Source organism: Odocoileus virginianus, chromosome 18 (assembly GCF_023699985.2).
Source record: "Odocoileus virginianus isolate 20LAN1187 ecotype Illinois chromosome 18, Ovbor_1.2, whole genome shotgun sequence".
In the NCBI taxonomy this organism is placed as follows: Eukaryota; Metazoa; Chordata; class Mammalia; order Artiodactyla; family Cervidae; genus Odocoileus; species Odocoileus virginianus.
Window position 1 is genome coordinate 33418799 of NC_069691.1, and position 20786 is coordinate 33439584.

Below are 20786 nucleotides of genomic sequence, written 5' to 3' on the forward strand. Positions count from 1 at the left end.
AGGAACATTTTTTCATAATTTATCCTGTGGCTCCTTCAGTCCCTTAGCATCACTGTAAATCAGCAACACAGTGTTTTTAATCAACATTCTTCCTGAGATGGGAAGAAGTGTCGTTAGTTCTCAGCATGCTCTCAGCTCAAACCACTTCTTTCTTTATTTTCTTTAGTCTGTGTCTGGAGGAACTTCTCAAGTTTGAACCTACCAATTAGTTTTATTTTCTATAGTTTTAGGTTTCCAAATAACTTCTCTCCTTATGTATTTTACTGCTATTTGATATCAATCTTTCTTAGCAATCCTTCTTTGTGTTATCATTTTCATTTCATCCATTCAACAACTGTCTTATCCCATGTATCCTAGAATACAGAGACTGTGAAGATTAAGTACTCGCTCCTTACTTGAGGGATTCAATTTCATGGCAGAGTTAGTGAGAGAAGAATAATCTAAGGGTCTTTTCCCTTCCTCTCTTGTTTTATATTTTCTCAAGGTATTGTGCCATTATTGATTCTCTTCTCTCCCTTCCACCATTTTTGGATTACTATTTTCTGCAGATCTCAGTTTTTTTAATAGTACAGAAAAGTGCTATAGTCTAAATGTTTATGTCCATCCAATATTCGTATGTTGAAGTTCTGATGCCTAATATGATGGCATTAGGAGGTGGGTCTTCAGGGAGGTGCTTTGGTAATGAGTGTGGAAACCTCACAAAAGAATAGTTCTCTTTTGAAAAAGACCTCCCAGAGCCTCCTTTGCCTTCCACCACTAGACGTGAGGATGTAACAAGTCTACGACCTAGAAGAGAGCCCTCAGTTGACTATGCTGGCAGTCTGATGTCTGACTGACCAATTATGAGAAATAACTTTCTGATATTTGCAAACTACCCAGTCTGTGTTGTTCTGTTAACATCAAAAGGACTAAGGCAGATGGTTTATCTACATGTGTGGGTTTAGGGGTTGCTGTTGTATCTGGAGAGCATTAATATTCTAAACCTCTAAAAAAGCAGAGCTCTGGAATTCTTTGGCAGTCCTGTGGTTAGGATTCGGCCTTTTTAGCTGTGGCCTGAGTTCATTGCCTGGTCAGGGAACTAAATTCTACAAGCCCCATAGCACAGCAAAATAAATAAAACAGATTAAAAAAAAAAAACCACAGCTCATTTCTCCCGTATTAATAGTCATCCATATTGAACAAGTGTCTGCATATCTTTTATGTTTCTTCTTTCTTTTAAGATTTGTCTTACACGAATGAATCACCAGTTTGGGGTTATAAGTAAAGAAAAGTTTCCATTAAAAATAGTCTCCACATGTGTACCCCAATGTTCATTGCAGCACTGTTTATAATAGCCAGGACGTGGAAGCAACCTAGATGCCCATCAGCAGATGAATGGATAAGAAAGCTGTGGTACATATACACCATGGAATATTACTCAGCCATTAAAAAGAATTCATTTGAATCAGTTCTAATGAGGTGGATGAAACTGGAGCCCATTATACAGAGTGAAGTAAGCCAGAAAGAAAAACACCAATACAGTACACTAACGCATATATGTGGAATTTAGAAAGATGGTAATGATAACCCTATATGCAAGACAGAAAAAGAGACACAGATGTATAGAACAGACTTTTGGACTCTGTGGGAGAAGGCAAGGGTGGGATGATCTGAGAGAACAGCATCGAAACGTGTATTATCAAGTGTGGACAGATCACCAGTCCAGGTTGGATGCATGAGACAAGTGCTCGGGGCTGGTGCACTGGGATGACCCAGAGAGAGGGATGGGATGGGGAGGGAGGTGGGAGGGGGATTCAGGATGGGGAACACATGTAAATCCATGGCTGATTCATGTCAATGTATGGCAAAAACCACTACAATATTGTAAACTGATTAGCCTCCAACTAATAAAAATAATTGGGGGAAAAAATGTTCTCCAAAGTATGCACTGTGATATATATTTATATTTTTATATGACATATCTTTATAAATATTTTTCTCTTCAAGTTTATTTTACAAAACGTGTTCCAGTTTTATATGTGGTGGATTCACCACTACAGAAATCTGGAACCCTGTATCGAGAGGTATGGTTTTCTTGGATCCTTATGCCATGCATACTATCCCTCCAGTTCATTTGTCCTTCTACTGACCAAGTTCACCCTGGGTGGGGTGGAAGAACTGATTACACCTTGTATTGCTCCCCTTCCTTCTGATGTTTTTGTCTCATCATTTCCTACAGGCTCATTTAGAGGAGTCACAGGAATCCCAGCTCAGGCCCCTGAAGTTGCAAACTAGTTGTGCTTTAAGAAATTTTTGTTTGAAAACTGAATTTACCTTTGGGATTGTTCTTAATACATTTAAAATTCTATATAATATAAAATGAACATTGAGTTACCCTATCAGATTTTTGGCATCAGTGTGTATCAGTTCTTAGAGCTGAAGTGTAACTTAATTTCAGTAAGAAGGTAGTACTATGTCTGTATGTTGAGGACTTTATTATGATCAAGCTATAAAAGAAAACTGATAAGTATTTGGCTTTGAAAGTCATAGTGCCTCTATCAATACTTTCTAGGTATATGTGATAAATAGTAAATACTTTATATGTTATTTCTCTTAGTAACATGTTTGCCTGCAGTAAAACTGGAGGCTGATCTGTAACTTTAGATGAACACAGTTATTTAGCTGAGATGACTTTTATTCATGCTTCTCTCTATTTATTGCTTGCTTTGCACAGGAAGGAGTTGCAGGAGCTACAGAATCTTTACAAACAGAACAGTGCACATACAGCACAGCAAGCCGAGCTGATCCAGCAGCTGCAGGTTCTGAACATGGACACACAGAAAGTCCTGAGGAACCAGGAAGATGTTCACACTGCTGAAAGTATATCGTATCAAAAAGTATGCTTTTATTCTGTCATAAAAATGTAAATTTATATGCATGAACTTATAAAAATATATAGAATTCAAATTTTTGCACATTTCAATATTTCTTTGTTACTCCCTTTTATTTGCTTCTTCAGAATTAAAAATGAAATATGGTTCAATTCAGTAATATTTAAAAGGATGTGAGTTTTCTTTATGGCTGTTAAAGCTGAAACATTTAAAATATATATGCAAATTTATTCTGTAGAATATTGTTTTTATAAATTGGAGTTTTGATATCTACTATGAAACATACTAGGACTGCAGCCTGTAGACCAGGAAGGATTTGGGGAATGGAATTAATTCATCAAGTACGATTCTAGTTTATGACCTAAAGCAGTCTTTCATTACAGAATTTGTACGTTATTTTATTGGCAAATCTGCACAAACACAAATGGGTATGCTGATGAGGTCTTCAGGATCAATATTTGCCAGGGATTTTTCTCTCTTTATTTTGTGTGTTTCCTTTAAGTAGTCATTTTACTTTATAGTTGTTTAAGGAGCCCCTCAAGAAGTCTTACCCAGCTGAACAGGTATGCTGACTGATTCAGCAGCAATAATTATAGCTAGTAATTAAAAAATGCTTTTATTGAAGTTTTGTTTAGTATACATGTTTATAGAAATGACTTAGTTTCTGCATAGAGCAACCCTCTGAGATTGATGTTATTTCCTCTCAATAGTTGAGGCAGCAAAGGCTTAGAGAGGTTAAGCAGTATAATCTATGTTACTTGTGAACTTTTTTTCTATTTAAACTTACTCTTTTTCCAGAAAATGCACTGTGAAAATTCAGTATCAATAATTAATATGAAATGAAACTATTAAGTAAACCTTAAACTTATGATGCTTCAAAACAGTGATTTTTTGACTAAATTCTGTGTTCCCTTCAAGTTTCCTTCAGGAGGTGGATCGTACCACACATTAGGGTAGTGCCCATCCTCTTTGCTTTGAATAGAATCATTTTGTCCTTTTGTTTTATATGGTGGGATTGCCCATTGTGTTTTGGTTTCTAAACCAGACTTCTTTGCTAAATTGACTTGAAAAATTAGACATTATTAGTTAACTTCAATTTTTTCTTTTTCACAGTGTATGAATTTAACACAAACATTTCTCTCTCTTAATTTTCCATTGCAAGTCCCCAACTCATTGCAGTTTGTGTTAAAATGTATCTTTAGAGTTGCTTGTTGTTAAAGTTCATAATCCTTTTCTCTAATGTGTAAATACTTTTGGTGTTTCTCCTCTCAGCAAGAGAGAACTTGGTAAGGTGGAAGAAAAAGGCAGTATTTCTTTTGCTATTTACTTTTTCAATCTTTTGTTCTAAGAGTCCTTGTTCAGTCTTAACTTAAAATTTAAGATAGTTTCAGCCTTAGTTCTACTTTTTGGTTGATTTTCCTTAGCAGCCTTTGCAGAAAGCAGTCATTTTTTAAATAATAACCTACCTGAGAATTTTTATAGATTCAGTATCATTTCACATAACTGAATACTTAAACATTTTTATTTAAAGTGATTATTACCATAGTAATACATGCTTGTGATAAACTTTACAAAAATACAAAGGTGTGTAAAAAAAAAAAGTTCTTTGTCCTTCTGCCTGAAGCCCTTGCCCCAGACTTTACTGCTCTTAATATTTGAGAGTGTATGCTAGAGTTCCTGTGGAAGAACAGAATTATTTTAAAATTATGTCAGCTTTTAAATTATATAAAATTTACATGAATATATTGTTATAAAAGTTGAAATGATATAGAAGTACTGATAAAGCTAGTGCAGCAGTTTGAGTTCTCTTCTGTTCAACTCAGTTCATTTTGTTTCCCTCCCCAGGGGTAATCATCTGAATAGTCATTCCAGACCTTTTCCATGTATTATATACTGTGTATCTGTGTTGCCTATACACATATCACCAATCAAACCGTTAGATATTTTAAATGTTAATTTGCCCTTTTTACTGTTGTTAAACTTGTTTTCAAATAATATGCTTTGGTTCTATTTCCATGGTGGTATGTATAGCGCCTGCTCTCCTCCTCCTCCTCTCCATGCTCCAGTAGGTGCGTGTAAAGTACACTGTGGTTTTACCAGCATTTAACTTGATTGCTAAGGTCTCCGTCTTCAAGTTTTTGTTATTATATACGTCCCTGTAGAAAGAGGTGTTCCCCATTTCTTTGACAGCATCAGTTTTTCCCTACTGGATCATTTATAACTGTATGTATATATATATATGTAACTATATATATACAACTGTATATACACACACGTACACATATTGTTATGTTTCTGATTTGCATGGAAGACAGAGCAATTAATCAACAGCAAAAAACCTTTGTTGACCTTACTATATCCCTTTCCTTCTCTTTCTTTCGCTCCTTTTCCAGCAGTATTCCTTGAAAGAGTTATTTTGTCTCAAAATTCTCTTCCATTTTCTTTTGAACTTATTCCAATCAAGTCTTTGCCACTTTCACTTCACTAGAATTCCTTTTCTCAGAATCATTTGTGTCTCCCACATTGCTAAATTCAGTTGGCTTCTAGCAGTGTTCATCTTGCCTCACTTACCAGCAACATTGTCACGGTTTATAACTCTGTCCTTTGAGACACTTTTTTTTTTCTCCTGCCTCACAACACATCACAGTTGTGTGGTTTTGTTCCTTCAATGTCTTAACTGTTCCTTTTCTGTTTCTTTCTAGTCTTCCCTATTCACCCTGTCCTCTAAATATTAAAGTGTTCCAAGTCAAAATCTTAGGATCCTTTTTTCCCTCCTATTTAAATTCATAACCAGGGTGATTTTATCTACTCACCTAGGCTTTCAAAATCACACTGCTCTATGCTGATGACTACTAGTTTTGATTGCCTACTCTGGATTTCTTCCATGAACTCTAGGAAAGAGTATATCTAATTGCCCACTTATCATCTTTTAACTCGATGCCTAATGGGCATCTCAAACTTCACGTGTTCAAAACTAAACTATTGTCTGCTCTGCCTTCAAAGCATGTCTGGGATCCTACTACTTCCCCCTGTTCCTGCCATGACCACTAACTTGTATTTCTTGAGTGATTGTAATAGTTTTCTACTTTGTTTCTTTGCTTCTGACCTTATATACTTTGAGTTCATTCTCAACATAAATGCCAGAATGTCCTTGCTGAAACTTGGTAAGTCAAATATCAAGTCAGTCCTCTCTTTAACTCTATTGGTTTCCTGTCTGATTGAAAGTAAAATCCAAGTTCTCACTACACCCTGTGAGATGCTACATGATCTGGCTCTGCGTTAATCTCTGTGATCCCCTCTTTACTTTCTCTTCTTAATCTCTCCACTTTGACCATGTTTAACTTTGTTTTTTTGCCTGAACATACCAGGTATTCTTCACCTTCAAGGTCTTTGTATGTGGTTCCATTGCCTGAAATTTCTTCCCCCAGTTATCTGCATAGATGACCTGTTTACTGTCTTTTTTCTTAACCTCTCATAGCTTAAATCTATTTGATAACAGGCATTAAATAGGAAGTGTAGTAATGATACACGTTCTAATAGTAGTAGGAAAAATGGGAACATACCTGGGGTAGGTTATTAGTTTAGGGATACAAAAGGACTCTCCTTGATGAAGTGATATCAGTGATGTTTATTCTGAGAAGATAAGACATCAATGAGACAGATTTCTCATAACTCTTTTGTGTGAACTATGGCCAAAGCCAAAAATTTCCTAGTGAGTCAGTGCTTTTAAATTTGGAGAGGTAGAGCTTCTACACTCCTATTTGGGGGGGTGGGTATATGTCATAACCTGAACTTTGATCTGACATACTTTTGAAACCACATATACCTTCCCCCCAGGATTATGACTGTCCTCTCCAAGAATCATTATCTATAATAATGAGAGATGTGATGCAAATATGTTTTGTTTATGAATAGCATGGAGGCAGATGTATTATTTAAGCTGAAGTATGAATGTAAGTTACCTCCAGCAACAGTATATTAATAACAGTTAACATTTATTGAGCTTACAGTGTATCAGCCACTGGGAAAAGGGTTTTTGCCTCACAATTTAAGCCCCACACCCACCCTGTGTGGTATATTACTATAGGTATCCTTTTTTTAAAAAAATAAATCTAGTAACTGAGTCTTAGAGTATTGTCTAAAGTCAAACAGCTACCAGGGGCAGAACTCAAATCTAGCTAGTTTCGAGTTCAGAACTCACAATGTTAAACTGTATTATAAAGCCTATAGAATATTCAGTTATACATAAATAATGTGGTTTTGTCCTTAAAGCATCTGTAATAGATTTTATAAGCTTGTATTATTCATTCTACTCAAAATTCTTTCAGTGATTAATATCTTTTAATGTTGGAGAATTTGTCTTGATATCTAAGTTAAATGTTATTCAAAAAAATTCCATTGCATTCTTTTTAATGAAAGGGGAGCCTAGCCTATTACCATCCTCTGTAAAAAGAGCCCTTACCATTATTCTTTAGCTAGTGTTTCTTGTGAGTGTACAAATTTAATTTTCTCTATTTTTCTATAGCATTGCAGCTTTAAACTTTTTGACCTGCAGATTTTTTTTTATTAGACTTGGTCCCCCCACCCCGAAAATATTTCAGCTATGGAATTAAGGATTTATAAATTTAGGAATGATCACATTATTTTATTTATCATGAATAAACAGTATGCTACTTTTCAGATTTCCAGTGTTCATTTACATCAAACTTTCATTCTAATCCTAGAACATTTTACTTAATGCTTTATTTCTTTTCCACATGTAGTTTTCTAGATTTTTTCAATAAATTTGAGTAATCAAGTAGTTCATACAACACTGCAAGGAAATTGTTTACTTACAAATTGAGATTTGTAAATATGTTTTCACATAAATTAATTGGACCTAGCTGTAAGACTCAGGTGAGTTGAATTCAAAAAAATACTACATTAATATTTTATCTCCAGTTTCTCCTAAGTTTACTTCTTTAAGAGTTGTGTCTTCTTAAATTTCTGTTTCTAATGGAGCTTCGCTGTTTCCTCTGTTCTCTTAATTCTCCTATCTTTTCCCCCTCTCATTTCCCTTCCTTTTTTCTCACTTATTAAGGTGATTTATATTATAGTATTTATTTTATTATCTAAGAAAACAATTGCCTTCAGTGATAGGATAAATGGAATGAGAAAGGGAGACAAAAGTTAGAAGAGGAAAGAAAAAAATTTTTGAGTCCAGGGAAAAGGTTTTTCACGAGGTCTCCATAACAAATTGTTAGTCTTATACAGAGAATTACCTAACACATAATTTGGGGGCTTCCCTAGAAGAGAATACCCATCAAGAGAAATAAAAATAAGCTAGTATGTTTTCTTCCTTTGAGCATGCTGTAACCATTTATATAAGTTTTAATAGTTTTCCTGCCTTTGCATGTCATCTATATGTGTGTGTGTGTGTGTGTGTGTGTGTGTGTATGATTTAAATATAGATGAAAATTGTATCAGCATTTTCATCTTCTTGATTATCTAACATGTTTGGAGGTACTAAGTATGTATTTTATCAGTTTTTATTCTGTTTAATGATAATTACATGACATGAGTAATGAGCTAATATCAGTCCAGGAAAATAAAGAGTTAGGTTATATACACTTTTAGATTAAATTGCATATTAAATCAGATTCTTTTCTTCTCATTTTGTGCTATAAACAGATATAGTTTTCACTTGTAAAATTTACTGTCTCAGTCAGAATAGTAAATAGTATACTTACTCAATAGTGTGGAAACTATTCTTCTTGAAATTTGATCATTAGTTCCCAAAGCTTATACATTTCCAAAATTTTTAAGGTAAATAATATATCATCTTGTTCCTCAACATTAATAAATATATGAGAGGATGAGTACTTCAGTCTAAGCCCCTGAAAATTAAAGGGCTTGGGGTGTGGGGTGCTATCTCTGGAGGCAACTTGCTTTATGTCCTCTAGTGATCCTGTTAATGTTTTTTCACTTTAATTTCTTCAACAAAAAAGCATGTGAAGAACAGTAAGTGTAGTAAATTGTTATGTATTATAATGATTGATACTCCTAAAGTACATATGGGGATCTATGCTTAAATATTTATAGGCCAGAATCTTCTCAAAGATTCTGATCTATTCCAGCTTTTTGGACTATTAGAGGAAAGTATTATAGAGAAAAGTGTGTCTCTGGAAACTTCTGAAAGTGATTGTGATTGCTAATAGAGAAAAAGGATGCCTATCAGGATTCCAAAACCTATGCAGATGAATGCATTTTTTGTGTTCGCTAATATACTCACTTGAGAACAGTTTTTTTACTCACTCTGCTGTTATTAATGGTTTGAGAGTAAGATGGTGTCTAACAATGGGACCAAAGCATCCTAAACCTTGCCTTTCTGCAGGATCTCCTAGAGAAACAAACATTCTGTCATCCTGAGGCTTTGTTGCCAAAAATGCTTTAGAAATAAAAATAGCTTCCTTGAAGGCTCTTCTGGTCACATTTACTGGTGGTCTGGAGACTAGAATTAAAAATGGCTGTCTACTCAAACTCCAGAGCTGAGTCATCTTTTTGCTGTTAAACAAGTGAAGTGCCATCAAGAAAAGAGCAAGTAGGAGATGTGTATTTTGAGTAAGAATTAGGGAATAATAGAGTTTGTCCCAATTCATGGAGTAAGGCTGGTCTAGATCATCTGTTTCAGGTTCTTAAAAGTTTTTTTCTTTTTTTTTTCTCTCTTCACCTGCTGCTTGGAAGGATGAATATTTTCAGAGAATGTAGAGCTTGCCTTTGTGTCTAGAGTAACCCACCCAGTCATATATCAAGCCAGGGCAGCTTCTGAATAGGAAGTACAACTGTGTAAATTTAATGGCTGAGAGAGCCAAATAGCAAACACAAGAGGAGAGCTGTTAGTCTTCAATTTTGTGGAAGCAAGAAAGGAGAGAAGAGACAAGAGATATGAAGATAGAGCTTTTTCCCATGAAGGAATAGGCCTAGGAGCCTTACATCTGTGAAGGAAGGTCCTAAGTCATGACACGCAAGAGAAGAGTACGCCACATTTACAATTGGCAAGTAAATTGGTCCTCCTTCCTGATGACATACCATCATTATGCCTGCTCCTTGGGCAATGGGATGGAAACTGTTGCCAATCCTAACTGATGTTCCTGAGATTCTTAAATATTTGAAATCTGTAGATTCTTATTAGAATTTTACTGAGGTGTAATTTGAAAACTGTATGTTTTAAAGTAATATTATGTCCTGTTATTTTCCTCCAAAAAGTTGTGCTGATTAGGTAAAAACTGCTTAGTATTGGTAAAGCATAGAAATAAGAGGGAAAGGGGTTAAATAATCTTTAACTGAATAAGTGACTCTCTATGCTATTGGGCATTCATCCTAGCTTCAGTTCTTTCTGGTCAACTTAGTTCTTGTCTTTAGAGTTTGCTTTTTTCTTTTCTACCCTGAACTCAATCATGGAAGCAGCAACACAGCACAGGTAGGTCACTGTAAGGCCCAGTCTAATCCCTCCATCATTCCACAAAGCTGTCAGGTTCCTACTCTTTCTTCCCTTCTAGAATATCCGGTGGTATCAGCTGTGGAAAGGACATTGGACATATTCCCTGGTATAAAGGTAATTGGGAGGGAAAGTACAAACTTTTATCCTGCAGTACTTTGTAAATCATAAAGACAACCCTTTCTTTATAAAAATTATTTTAGACTGACTGTAATGTGAAATGGGTTATTTAAAGTATTTTTATTGATATAGAAGTATAATCTTTACAGAAAATAAAAAGTAGATTGAACTAATTGTATATTAGAGGAGTGATTTAGAGGGTCTTATTTTTATGACAAAGTATATATCTGAAGAAAAGCATTTAAAAAAAGATTTCACAAATTTTTCTTTTAAACTTAAAAAGTAAACTATTGCATATAAACAAAATATTCTGCCAACTTTTCTGTAGTTAAATTTCTTCACATGAAGCAAGGCCAACTAGTCTAAGATTCTCCCTGTCTTCAACTGGATAAGCAAACCTAAAAACCTATTGTATTAACATAATTTTGAAATTCTGTCTTTGGGGGTTTTGCTTTTGTTATAACCTCATTGACTCACTATTAGCCCTATTTTTCAATTTTAAAGCAGATATAATTCTTGGGTCACATTCCCAGTGTCATCAACAAATATGTATATATGTGTGTGTATATATATATACACACACACAGATTTTGAAAAAGTTAGAATCAGCTACTACAAATTGAATTATATATCATTAAATCACAATCATAAGTTAGGATTTTCATCACCAAGTAAGTTCGTATGTATTGGAAGAATACCATTGTTTACCATGTATGACTCTATGCCACCAGGTATATACCTTATACTGTCTCACAGTCTTAAGAAACCCTCAATATAAATTTATTTAATTCATGTTGCCTTGAATTAAAAAATTTTAAAACTATCTGTCATCACTTTGGAACACTGATTCTATTTTTATCACTCTGATCAAGGTCTTCAGTGATTTCCTGTTTTCTACAGGAACAAATCCATCTTCCTTAATCTGGCATTCAAGAGTCTTTGCATTCCATCTACAGTCTCATTGGCTGGCTTTGTCTCCTACTATTCCTTCTGCTGCTCCTCCTCTACTTTAGCAGTAGATGCTAGTTTTACTAAATGGGAATATATCAGTCAACTTTAATGAACTCTTAGTGAAAGTTTATTTTTTTTTCTTTCAAATGTATATTTTGAGTCCAGTTAGGCTAATATAACTTATGTTCCTTTTCTGTTCCTTCCTACCACTGGACATAATTTTTTTTTTTTTAGCATTTATTCTATCTTTAGAATGACTTGTTTTCATTCAGTTTCTGTGATATCGTTACGGTTTAGTTCAATTCCATTCTTTGTCATGAAGATTAATATAGCTAGATTAAAATGTTTACATGCCTATATTACAACTGGCTAGTAAAATATACTGTCTTTTTAACATCAGTTGGAGTTTAATATTGGCATGTGGGTATATCATTTGGTTTCCCATTTGTTTATACATTACTTTTCTTCTTAGACTATTAACTTGAGGGCAAGGAGTATGTTGTATATAGACATGTATGAATATGTTTGTATATATATAGATATATTTATTGATTATTTATAAATTTGGATTTTTTTTAAAAACAGCTTTACAATGAATTACATATTTGTTTTGAAACCACAAAATCAAGTGAAGCTATGCTCCGACAAAGTGTTGTTACTCTTCAGGATCAACTATTTCAAAAAGAGCAAGAAAATGCTAAATTAAAAGAAAAGCTTCAGCAATCACAAGAAGCACTCTATCCTTTATCTCGAGAATGTGATTCAGACCGCTCAGGACAGGTGAGAGACATTTTCTAAAAATGTTTTTTCAGTTTAATATCATATTAAAGTATTTACTACAATTGACTGAAACACAAAAGTTAAATAAATTTGCATATATTAGGATATACGTGGCAGATTTACATTGTGCTTTTATCGTACACTGTAGAAATGAGTATTTTATACGGTGTGGATTCATGTAGAAATACAGGGTGTATCTGGTAGAGTTATTGGGTTGAAGCATTTGGCTGATATATGATAATGAAAAGGAAATTAATAGGTCATGCCCATCTTGATACTTTTTATTCAGTGAGGTAAGGGAATAAAAATCCGGAGGTCTCATAGAAGTACTTGCCATAATTCCTGGTGTGTGGTGAGTGAGTGAGTACTGTGAAAGTTGCTCAGTTGTGTCCAACTCTTTGCAACCCCGTAGACTATACAGTCCATGGAATTCTGCATGCCAGAATACTGGAGTGGGTAGCCTTTCCCTTCTCCAGAGGATCTTCCCAATGAGTTAATACCATTTAGTCTCAATTCTGTCAGTACCTTGATATATGATTTGGGGCAGATCAGTTGACTTTCCTACCTATTTCCTGTCCAATGAAGTGAGGTAGTACAAATGTACAGATAAATAAGCAGGTTTAGGATTCAAATAAACCTGGGATCAAATTGTAGCTCTGCTTGTGAGCTTTGTGAACTTGAACGCATTTCTTAACCCTTTTAGCCAAAGTTTTTTTGCAGATAAAATATTGATATTAATGCTTTGTCATAGAGTTTTGTGAGGATTAATGAGATAATGCATGTCAAACACAGAGCTTGTCATATAGAAAATATCCAGAAGTACCTCTTTCAGATAATTTTCAAGGTAACTTTCAGCTCTAAATACGTATTATTAAAAAATCTTACTCTTGTTAGTTTATTTAATGCACTCGGCCTTTCTTTTAATTTTAGAATTTAAAGAAATGAAATTAACACAATTATATAATTGGAAGCTTTAAAGTTTATTGGTGATCCTTTAACAATAGTTTTTCAACCCAGCATATTTTGCCTAGCTAACAAGCCGTTTTTAAAATTTGTATTGTATTATATTTTATTTTTCGGACATCAGGTGCACAGAATTTGATTAGTCATAAAATTTGTATCATGACACAGTATTATGTTACATGAGCTTTATTTATTTTAATTTATTAAGTTTATCTAATTGTCACTTTTTTTATTACCCTTGGTGCCACCAACTAATCCAAGGGTAGGAAATTACTGATAGCTTATATCTACTTGTATCCTTCACGCTTTACTGGTACCCTGATTCTCTCACCAGAGGTAACTACTGAACTATTTATCATTTTGATTATTTTTTATAAAGTTTTATTCCATAAAATTTTATGAGGAAGTAGAATATGGCTGTTTTGCCATTTATAAAAATGTATTAAATTGTGCTGTTTCTTGGGTTTTGGCAATTTTTACTTATCACTGTATTAAGATTCATCTATGATGTTTAGTATAACTGTTCATTTATTTTTACTTCTATAAAATACTTTCTGTGATTATATCATAACTACTTAGCCATTCGTTTGTAGATGAGTATTAGGGTTATTTCCAGTTTTTTGCTATTATGAATAATGCTTCAGTTGACATTTTTGTACATGATTCTTAGCATACACATGCAGAATTTTTGTGAAATAAATATCTCAGAATATAAATTCTAGGTTTAGGGTATGAAAATGTTACTTTCACAAAATACTGGTCACTTATTTTTCAAAGTGTTTTTCATCCATTTTACTTGTACCAATAATGTATTTGGTTGATTTTCATCCTCACCACTTGGTATTATCAGAAATAGTTTGTTGACAGCTGCTGAATTAGTATAAAATAATATTATTTTTATCATCATATATTTATCACTGATAAAGCATATTTTTGTGATTACTAGCCAAGTGAGTGCCCTCTTCTGCAAAGTGTCTATTTCTGTCCTTTATCCATTCTTCTATTGGTTTTTTTCTTACTGATTTTTAAATATTCTTTTAATGTTTTTGATATTAGTCTCCACTAGGTTAAATGTGTGGCAGCTATCTTCTCTTAGTGTGTACCTTGTCTTTTCATTTTCTTTAACATGTCATACATGAACAGAAATTCTTAATTTTAATTTAGAAAAAGTAATATTTTATTGTTAGTGCTCATTTAAGAAATCCTTTCCTACTCCAAATACGGAAATATTTGTATCTATGTTTTCTTCAAAAAGTTTTAAAGCTTTGCTTATGTCATTTAATTTATAAATCATTTGGAATTGTGTTTCATGTATAGTTTAAGGTAAGGATGCATTTTATTTACTTATTTTTCCCCAAGTAATAGTGGATCAACCCACTGGATGATCCCCTTTTTTCCTGTGTAGTGTTGGGCTACCTCTATCATATATCCTATATTTTATTTACTTTCATTGAATATTTTATTTTATTTAGACTTTCTTTCTAGACTGTTTTCTCTGTATTCTTAGACAATGCTACATCATCTTAATTAGCATAACTTCATAGTAAGTCTTTATATTTGATAGATCTAATTTCTTACTATTCTTTCAAGTGTCTTGGCCATGTTGGCACTTAGCATTTAAATGTATCTTTAAGGTTAATTTATAGTTTCGTGAAAACACTGTTGAGATTTTTTGTAAACAGTTTTATTTAAGGGTAATATGCAAATAGTAAAGTACAAACCTTAAGTGTATAACTCAATGACATTTCACAAATTGAACACAATACACATAATACTATTCAGATCAAGAAATAGAATATTACCAATATTCAATAAACCTCCATAATGTTCATAATAAGTAGCAACCCCTACAACATAACCACTGTTTTCACTGCTATCATCGTTGATCTAGTTTTGCTTATTTTTGAAACTTAATAGTATTTCACCTTTAAACACTCTATATGCTGTGGGTTTTTTGTAAATATCCTTCATCACATTAGGAAGTTCCTGTCTTTCATGGTTTGATGGAAGCTTTTCATAAACAGGTATTGATTGTATAGAGTGCATCTTTTTTTAAAAATTATTTTTTATTGAAGGATAATTGCTTTACAGAATTTTGCTGTTTTCTGTCAAACCTCAACATGAATCAGCCATAGGTATATATTATCCCCTCCTTTTGAACCTCCCTCCCATCTCCCTCCCCACCCCACCCCTCTAGGTTGATACAGAGCCCCTTTTTGAGTTTCCTGAGCCACACAGCAAATTCCTGTTGGCTATCTATTTTACATATGGTATAAGTTTCCATGTTACTCTTTCTATACATCTCACCCTCTCCTCCCCTCTCCCCATGTCCGTAAGTCTATTCTCTATGTCTGTTTCTCCATTGTTGCCCTATAAATAAATTCATCAGTACCATTTTTCTAGACTGCATATATATGTGTTAGAGTACAGTATTTATCTTTCTCTTTGACTCACTTTACTCTATAATAGGTTCTAGGTTCATCCACCTCATTAGAACTGACTCAAATGCGTTCCTTTTTATGGCTGAGTAATATCCCATTGTGTATATGTACCACAGCTTCTTTATCCACTCATCTGTCGATGGACGTCTAGGTTGCTTTCATGTTCTAGCTGCAGTAAATAGTGCTGCAGTGAACGATAGAATACATGTGTTACAGTGCATCTTTACAGTGATGCTAAGGCTTTTCTTATGTATTCTGTTAGGTGGTTAATTACATTTATTGTTTTTCAATTATTAATTCAGTTTTGTGCTTTTGAAATAAACCCAACTTCATTGTAATATTTTATTATTTTCATATTGCCGGATTCAATTTGCTAATATTTTTGTTAGGATTCTTGCATTTGTATTTATGAGGGATATTGGGCTTTTCCTTTCTTGAATGTTTCATGTTAGATTTTGATATTAAGGTGATGCTGGTGTCCTAATGTGAATTACAAAGTGTTCTCTTTTTCACTTTACTAGAAGAGTTTGTATAAGACTATTTCTTTCGTACTAAATACTGAATGCTTTCCTTCTTACATAAGGAACAAATCAATTGTATTCAGCATTACACTGGAGATTCTAACTAGTACAATAAGGCAAGAAACAAATAAAATCATACTAATTAGAAATAAGGAAGTAAAACTCTTTTTATTCACAGAACCTGAGCATCCGTATAGAAAGCCTACTGAGTCTATGATGAAGCTCCTAGAAATAGTAAGTAAATTTAGCAGTGTTCCAAGATATAACATCAGTTTACAAAACTCAGTTATATATCTAAATATTAGAGACATATAATTAGAAATTGAAATTTAAGAAGACCGTTTATAATAACATCAAAGCCTGTGTAATAATTAAGGATGAATTTGACAAAATGTGCCCCAGACCTGTACAGTGATAAGTATAAAAATACCAGAGTGAAATTATAAGACATATATAAGTGGACAGCTATCAGTTCTCCCCCAAATTGATCTATTATGTAATCACAATAAAAATTCCAGAAGGCTGTATTTTCTAGATAAGTACAACCCAAGAATAGAATTTATAAGGAAATGCAAAGGAACTAAAAGAACAAAATCAAGTATAATAAAAAATAAAGTTGGACTTATACTATCCAATTTTGAGACATATTTATCAAGCTAAAAAATCAAGATGGTGGGTGTGGTGTTCACATGAAGATTGACAAAATAATTGATAGAACAGAGTCCAGAAAATACCCACAAATATATGTCTCTTTACCTCATGAAATGTAGTGTAAGTTACTTTGTTCTTTTTAAAGAATGCTCTGTATATCCTTGCTCTTAGTATTAGCTTGTCAGTTTTACAAGCAAATGTTCAGTGAAATGTTTCTAGTTTCCCTTATGATTTTCTTTTTGCCCCTTTAGTTATTAGGAGATATATTTTTTACTTTTGAAATAATGTGTTTTTCTCCTTGTATATCTTATTTTTATTCACTTCAAATATACTTCTATTATGGTCAGAGATAGTACTCTATAGTATTATTGTATTTGGAAATTTATTGAGAATTGTTGTATGTTCCAGCATATAGTTTTGATGAACATACTGTTGATACCTGAAAATAATATGTGATTTGCAGCTACTGGCTTGAGTTTCCCTTAAATATCAGTAATAATTATGTCATTGTGGTTGGTAGTGTTCAGATCTTATGTACTTAGTGATTTTTATCCTTAGGTTTTAAATCAGCTTTTCTGTCAGTTGCTGAGAGAAAATCTTACAGTATGATTATTTTTCTCTTTAATTTTGTCAACATTTGCTTCATGTATTTTGAAGCTGTTTTACTAGGGGCATACGTATTTACAATTGTCATGTCTTTCTAATTAATTAAGCCCTTTGCTATTTTAAAATGTTACTTTTAACTATAATAATACTCTGTTGACTTGAAATCAAATTTTATGGTGTTAATTTAATCAATCAGTCTCTTTAATGGTTACATTTTCCATGGTAGTATACCTTTTCCCGTGGACAGAGTCTGCAGTCCATGGGGTCACAGAGTCAGACAGGACTGAGCCATTTCACTTTCACTTTATACCTTTTCCCATTCTGTAAATTTCCATCCATAGGTGTCTTAATATTTAAAGTTTACATAGTTAGATCCTGTTTCTATTCATTCTAGCAATTTCCTGTTCATCGCAGTGTTAATGCATTGAAGTTTCATATGATGATTTATATGGTGAATGTTTCGGTGTACCATCTGCCATTTGTATCCCATTTGTCCTGTTTGTTGGTTCCTCTGTTCCTATTTCCTTCCTATTTTTCTGGGTTAATTGACTGTTTATATATATTTTTAAAAGTAGTTTTAAAATGTAACTTTTCTGTATTCTGGACTCCAGTGTTTCTGACAATGAAACTGGGAATTTCTTCCCTTGTTACCAACAGTTAAATGTTATGTGTCAGTTTTGTCTGGATTTTTTTCCCCTCAATATTTAACCTTTGGTATTAAGCATTTTAACTCTGATGTTCCCAAGTATGATTTTCATTGTGGTCATCCTTCTTGCAATTTGATGAACTTCTTGATTTCTGTAAATAATACTTTTTTTTTTTTACTGAACTGGGGAAATTTTTGACATTATTTTCTCAAACATTTTTATGGCCTCTCTCTTTTCCTTCTGAATATTCCCATTTTACTTATGTAAGACTTTTTAACATTACCCCAAAGACTGATGAGTCTCTCTTCATTTTTTAAAATCTTCCAATCTCTGTTCTTTAATTAATTTATATTAATTTTTATTCAAGTTAACTACATTTCTGTTATCTCCAATTTTTCTATAGGTCTTTTCTGTGAATTATTCTATAAATATTGTACATTTCAGTTCTAGAATTTTCATTTGATTCATTACTATATTATATATGTGTCTGTGAAGTTTTCCTATTTAATCTTACAAGCTCACTTTTTTTTCTTTTGGTCCCTATTATAATAGTTAAAGTAGATTCTTTAAAATCATTATATTTTTCATCATATCTTTTGGGTCTTCTTGGATTTAATTACTTGGTAATTTTCCTTTGCTTTAAATACAAGTCATATATTAATGTTTTGTGTGTGTCTAACAATTTTGGATTATTTAATATATATAGTAACATATTTTATAGAAACTCTGCTTTCTGACATGTTACAGTACTCATAAGTTCTGAAATTTCTTCCCTCCAGCTGCCTCCCTTCCTCTCTGTCTCTCAGAATTTAAATAAGTTAAGTGCCAAGCCCTGATTTCCTTCAGATGGAAACAGTTAAATTGCTTTTAAATTCTTTTAATCTTATCTGGATTGCTTAGAGTCTTTGCCATGTGTCAATACCTCAGGTATCAGTCATAGTTTTGACTGTCATCCTTCTATAATTTCCCTTCTTTCTAGCTACAGTGGTAGACTCAAACTTTGTCCTGAACTTCTTCACGGCAGTAAAACTGAAAGTTAGTATTGAAATTTTAGCCTCCCCACATCATGTCTGGTATGAGCCTCTCTTGGATAAAAATTCACAAAAATGGGAAACTTACTCAGAATATTCTATTTTCCCAGTATCAGTTCTTGTCCAGATTCTTCCTGTATTTGATCATTCTCTGTTACCTTCAGGTAGTTGTTGTTATATTCTGCTCGGAGTTGAAATAGTTTTATGCAGGAGATTTAAGCTGATAGAAATCTACTCAGCTGTTACTGTAAATGGAACTTCCCAGTCACTCACTTTTTAGAGTGTATTTTAACTAACTTACTTAACTTACTGAAGGGTGTATTTAATTTTTCACAAAATGCAAGGAACTTAATACATTCTGACTCCTTTGTCTCTCCTATTTTTGCTGTTGTTATCTTATATTTTAATCCTACATATATTCTTATTCTACAAGACATTATTATTAAAAAAATCAGTATTCACTGAGAATTTTTATCCCTTTGGAAGCTCTTCATTCTTTTTTACAATTCTGTGTTTCCCCCTAGGATCTTTTGCCTTAAGCATTTTTTAAGTTACTTTTTTTTTTTTAAGTGACAATATGATGATAGTGAATTCCCTCATTTTATATTTATTAGAGAATGCCTTTTTGCCTTCATTTCTGACTTGTATTTTCAGCTGGGAGGGATTGGGGGCAGGAGGAGAAGGGGACGACAGAGGATGAGATGGCTGGATGGCATCACTGACTTGATGGGCATGAGTTTGAGTAAACTCCAGGAGTTGGTGATGGACAGGGAGGCCTGGTGTGCTGCGATTCTTGGGGTCGCAAAGAGTGGGACATGACTGGATGACTGAACTGACTGATTGAGAACTGTAGAATTTTTTTTCTTTGTTTTGAAGTTGATACTCCTTGTCTTCTTCCTTCCGTATTTTGAGTTGAAAAGGCAGCTCTCTCTCCTTTGCAAGTAATGTATCCATTCTCTGAATGTTGTTGCTGTTTAGTTGCTAAGTTGTGTTTGACTCTTCTGTTACTCCATGGACTATAGCCCACCAGGCTCCTCTATGTCCATGGGATTTCCCAGGCGAGAATGCTGGAGTGGGTTGCCATTTCCTACTCCAATTCTCTGATTACCTTTTCATGTTTTCTCTATTTTTGGTTTTTGGTGGTTTTAATATGTGTGCTGATGTTTTTGATTTTTTTGTGCTTTCAAGTTTATAAAGTTTTTTTTTTTCCTTTATAGGGTTTTTTTAATTCTTGGAAAATTCTTGCTAAATATCTCTTCAAATGTGACTTCTACATATTCTTTCTTTCCAGTTCTTGTGAGATTTCAGTTTCATGTTAGACCATTTCATCATGTGCTCTGTATCTTTAATGACTCTTTAACATCTTCAAAGGTTTTTTTTTTCTCTTTACATCAACCTTGAACTTTCTTCAGTTCATTCATTCTCTCCTCTGTTATGGGTAGTCTGATGTTGTATTCATCTATTAAATTCTTGAATAGAATGTATATCCTATTTTTGTTGGACGAAGTGTCCTGATTGTCTGTGAGATCTATTTGACTTGCAGTGTTTTTCAAGTCTTGCATTTTCTTTTTATTTATTTATTTATTTATTTATTTTTCATTTATTTTTATTAGTTGGAGGCTAATTACTTTACAATATTGTAGTGGTTTTTGTCATACACTGACATAAATCAGCCATGGATTTACATGTATTCCCTATCCCGATCCCCCCTCCCACCTCCCCCTCCAC

At 33.3% G+C, this 20786-nt stretch overlaps 1 protein-coding gene across 1 annotated transcript in view; it reads left to right on the forward strand.

The window, feature by feature from the left end:
- CNTLN (centlein) overlaps nucleotides 1-20786 on the forward strand; it is a 316478-nt gene that overhangs the window by 122722 nt on the left and 172970 nt on the right. The window contains exons 7-8 of the mRNA XM_070480550.1: nucleotides 2718-2876; nucleotides 12004-12198. Of these exons, the coding sequence (XP_070336651.1) occupies nucleotides 2718-2876; nucleotides 12004-12198 (354 nt within the window). The remainder of the gene's footprint in view (nucleotides 1-2717; nucleotides 2877-12003; nucleotides 12199-20786) is intronic.